The sequence below is a fragment of the Ctenocephalides felis genome, unplaced genomic scaffold (genome assembly GCF_003426905.1).
Source record: "Ctenocephalides felis isolate EL2017-DRISC unplaced genomic scaffold, ASM342690v1 CF-g0.4_SCAFFOLD_00664, whole genome shotgun sequence".
Classification (NCBI taxonomy): Eukaryota; Metazoa; Arthropoda; class Insecta; order Siphonaptera; family Pulicidae; genus Ctenocephalides; species Ctenocephalides felis.
In genome coordinates this window covers 1-5000 of record NW_020536818.1, presented here as the reverse complement: position 1 = coordinate 5000, position 5000 = coordinate 1, and the positions used below count along the sequence as shown (strand labels likewise).

The window sequence follows — 5000 nt, the reverse complement described above, 5'->3', positions numbered from 1 at the left end:
GAATCACACCCTTACAATATTTCGTTTCTTATTTATTATTATTGTGCTTTAAAACTACGAAGATCTTGCCAATAGTACGACGTTTGCTTGGATTTCTCTATATCTACTGATGGTATATCATATACGGATACGTATGTAATAAATAATTTATTAGTTTAAATTTAATCGTCTTTGGCTAATATTAAGCAACCTTAGTACCAGTCTAATGAAGTACTTTTATAGGTGCAAGCTCTTCGGCTGGATCATTTGCTTCCTCGTCTGCTGGACTGGGGCAGTATGGAGGCGAAGGATTTCCATTGATTCCAATTCAGCAAATCCCTGCTGAAGTTTTCAACAATGGTCATCAAATACAAGCAAGGTACTTCAATGAACTTGCAAAGCACCTGCAAATGTAAGCACCAGCACAAAATCACTACCTTTTAGTTAGTATTTGACTCCATCGTAACTGCAATTTCACTCATTATTTGAATAAAAAAATCAACTAATTAGATTTTGAGAAAATTATATATATATAATCAAGCAGAAAAAAAATAATATTTACAATTTAAACGTATTTGCAATTGATTTTTTGACATTGGATCAAGCCATAATTATGTTATCAAAAAATATTTGGTGTTATAAAGTTATTTTTCATTTATAATGTTCTATAAATTTTATTATGTTCAATGTTAATTTGAATTTCATAAAAAAATGTTTTAATTCTAATGTGCATATTTGAAAAAATTAAACAAAAAAATTGACAAACACATTTTATTCATTGTTAATCTTTTTGTAATTTAGATTTGCTAAATGACTACACATATAAGTGTCTAAGTGCTCAAATAAAAAATTGTACATATTATTACATTTTTAATTAGACAAATTAGCTTCTATATATAATATATCAAATATGTTTCAACTTCGATTAAACGATCAATACATATATTTATATACATTTCGTATCATAACCCTAAAAATATTATACCTTTTAAATTCTGACTATGGTTAAACATCCATTGTAGTAGAAATGGCATGAAATTACGAAAAACAGTAAAATAATAATTTTAGATACAACAACAGAGTATAATCCTTTTCTTATAACAATCATGTTCTGTCCATATTCTTATTCCTATATACTGCAAAATCGAGTGCAATCATTAGAAAATTATATGTGTTAGCAGCTTGCTCATATCATACCTACTACAACTACATTTTAACATTAACTTTTGAACCAGTCAAATAAAAATTAATGATGTGTAATAATTTTTTCACGTGGATTTAGGTTGAATGAGCAATTTGCTGCTCAACATGCAGCAGTACAAAAATCATTGCAGCAAGCGCTGCAGCAAGCGCAAGCCAATTCGCTTTCGAATGGAAATCCTGGCGGAGTTTACACATCATACCAACCGCCACCCTCAGGTGAGGACTTGAACTTTAAATAAAAAATGAGCTTATTTTATGTTTGAACTTGATATAAATAAATAAAAGTAAAATACGAATGAGTGCATATGTACCTCGAAATCATAATCAAAATAGACAGTGTTGTGACGTATTAAATCGTGTTTATTTATGCATTAATTTATAATTGCGCATATCTTACATCAACTTTTTACAATAGTCATGCGATTTCAAATACTTTGCTATTTGCACAATTTGTATAAGCAAAATTGAAAATAGATAGATATAAAAATAATGTTTTTTTTTTCATAAATATTTCGCGCTTATTTATTTCATTTATCGTAGCACCGGTTTCGTTGGGTAAATTAACGTCATATATATTTATTGTCCAGATTTAATTATCTCGATTTATGTTGATATTATGCAGTATTCAGATATGAAATGGCTTAGGCGATATATTTAAACCCGTCTACAATAAGCAAGTTTTTTGTTACTTTTTTTAAAACCAAGATTCTGCAAAACAAAATCTTTATTTATTACAAACAGAAAGGTATTTCAGTATTTTGTCTCCATTATAATTTCAATTACGTCATCTTTGAAATATCTGTTCAATCTGTTCATCTTTGAAATGTCTTATTCATAGAACGAATTTTGGCTTTTGAAAGACTTATTGGCCCAATTATCGAAAAGTTATAGTTTTTTCTATATAAAATTTAACAATTTTCCTAAAATTTTCTTTGGTAGGGCATCCTAACAAATCAATAAAAATTTGAAATCGACAAATATAACATTTTGAAACATTTTAGAGAAACGTAAAAAAAACTTTTAATTGTTATAACCCGTTTAAATATAATATAACTTGTTTACATTTAAATGCTGAAATTTTACTCTATATATTAAATATATTATTAAAATAAATTGTTGAGAGTTCTATTATATCTATATAAGAAATTTTAAATTCCATATTATATATTCAAAAGACATATCGAACAATTTAATGCGCATATGTATAATACTGTTTTTTACATCTAAATATGTATATAAAAACTGTTGATTAAATTACAAATCGTCTTTGAACAAATCATAATTAGTTATTTTTTACCGTTCCGGAATAGATTAACCCTTACTTTGTAATTTTATTCGAGCTCTCACTAAAAACGCCGCAACTTCAATTTGTTATATGTAATGTTTAATTTAGTTTATATATTCTTTTGTTTATAAAATAGTAGAAAGTAAAGTGCAAGTTTTGATTCAGGATGTCAAAATATCAAACTGATATTGAAGTCATTTAAATTAAATTAAAAAAATTGAACTGAAATTCAAAATCAAACTAAATTTTAAATATTATTTATCCTTTATTTTGTACTCTTTTATTTAAATTTATGTTATTGTTCAATATTGTTACTAGATGTTAAATTAGTTAGCAGTTGTAACAAATATAGTAATTATATATATATATATATATACACACACATATATATACATATATATATACTAGCAAACCCGACGAACTCCGTTTCGCCACCAGATGATTTCGTGAGAAAGATGAGGAAATTTTTTGTTTGTTTTATATTTGAAAAGGAAAAATTTGATATTATTATACAACAGTAATAAATTTATTTTGATTACAAAAATGAAATGTTTTTTAGTTGAACTTCTCTAAGTAAATGAAAGTGAATCCACAAATTATCCGTTTCATTGAAGTGCTCTTTGGTAAACCACATTTTTTGTTTTTTGGTCTGACGTCAACACAAACAAAGCGGATGGTTTTCCAACTTGTGAACAGGCAACGTATAACTGTCCATGTAAAAAACAATGATTTTATAAATAATCTATTTGAAATTTATCCCGCAAACACTAAGAGATTGGCCTTGCGACTTGTTATTGCGAATGTAAGGCAAACTGGAAATTGCAATCGTTTGAAGTCAAACGGAAGACCAGTCGAAATCATTGGTATGTCACCAAATCGCCAGCAATTTTTGATTGAATGGTGAAATTCAGTGCGTGTACATCATTATTCTTTGCGGCAAGAATTGCTCGTTGACTTAACCAAGCATAATTCTGATAATTCTCACTAATGTCATTACTCGAATTTTTAATTACGGTGCGCGAAGTTTCAGCAATTTGCATTAAGACACGATGCCATGCACCACTAATTTTAGCTATAAACCTTGTGGAGCCCGAGACCTTTCCAAAGAATGCAAAATTGTCGAAATCGGTTCGTGCGTTCTATCGTCGGGAAGGAAAACCCGACTTATTTTTATATATATGTAGGTATATTATTATTATTATTAAAAGCATTTTATTAAACAAAACATTTTTTCGAAATAGGAAGCGCTTTCCCCATGCCAGTCGGTGCTATGCCTTCATATCAATACGGCAGCGGAGCAAACGGGCCAATTGCTGCCATGGCCGCCGCCAGTTTGGGGCCAAACGGCGGATTTCAGTCTGCTCAGCTCTCGCCGCCCAATCCTGTAAGTATATTGCTTTTATATATTATTGCAATAATATTTGAAAACAAGCAGGACATATATTGTATACATATTTATCTATACTTCTATACATATAAAAAATTAGAGTGTCTGTAATATTGGAAACTGCTGTTTTTTAATACATGCATATAAGTATATAAGGTTTCTTATAATATATTCTTATATTAATGGAATTAACTTAAGCTACTTTTAATTTAGAAAAAAAATCTCATCTTATTTTATCTTATCCAGCTATACCTGATCATTCGTCCGTGTAAAATTTAAAAGGAGTTCATTAGTTTGGTTCTTGCATTTTATAAAATCTTATTTTAATTCAAAATATTTAAATAATCTTGTATACATTCCTATATTTATATCTAATAATGATTCAAACTATTTCGTTAAATTTGTAGATATAGTTTGTCAAAATTTTTAACATATATATTTTTATTTTAAACATTTTCGGTTTAGACGAATGAACAAAATTTATTTTTAATTTTTAAGTGAAAGTGAACAAAGATTGTTATCATGTGGCTAGGCAAATTAAATCAAGAAATTATTCTCTGCATAGATCAAAATTTATGTTTCTCCTGAGCAGCGTCAAATTTTATAATTTTTGGAGATTTTTGGGAAACTACAAATCTAAATTGTAATACGAAACACAACTAAGTGCATGGTATTTTAAATAAATTAGAATTTTATTTGATGAAATAAAATATTTTACTTTACACTAATTTGAAACATTATTGGCTAGAGTCATATAGGTATATAAAATTCGTTTCAATTTTCAGAATTCACCTAACGTCTTAAACCGCTTCGGAAGTGAAGGTGGAACTGTACCAGGTGGCACTTACTCCGTCTTTACCTCCAGTGTTTCAGGCAGTAGTGATATTAACGGAAAAAAGACATCCTTTAGAAAAGCACAAACCACTGTCAATGACAATGGAAAAGTCTCAACATACACAGTGCAAGATCCATAAATTAAAAGAGTGAAAAATTATTTTATAATTATATATAAGCAATTATTTTTTATACTTAATCAATTAAACTCAATTAGAATCACATATTATCTAATAAAAAAAAAAAAAACAATCTCTCCAAATTTTATATGCATTTTATACATTCAACATATTTATAAAAGAAATCTCAAAA

General features: G+C 27.9%; 1 protein-coding gene across 2 annotated transcripts in view; it reads left to right on the top strand.

Moving 5' to 3' along the window:
- LOC113367095 overlaps positions 1-4862 on the top strand; it is a 12613-nt gene extending 7751 nt beyond the window's left edge. Inside the window, exons 2-5 of one of the 2 annotated variants that reach the window (XM_026608733.1) lie at positions 223-358; positions 1262-1398; positions 3709-3851; positions 4640-4862. In XM_026608733.1, the coding sequence (XP_026464518.1) occupies positions 223-358; positions 1262-1398; positions 3709-3851; positions 4640-4828 (605 nt within the window). In that variant the 3' untranslated portion in view covers positions 4829-4862. Of the gene's footprint in view, positions 1-222; positions 392-1261; positions 1399-3708; positions 3852-4639 lie in introns of both variants that reach the window. The other variant, XM_026608727.1, reaches the window with a different exon arrangement.
- The last annotated feature ends 138 nt before the right edge of the window (positions 4863-5000 follow it).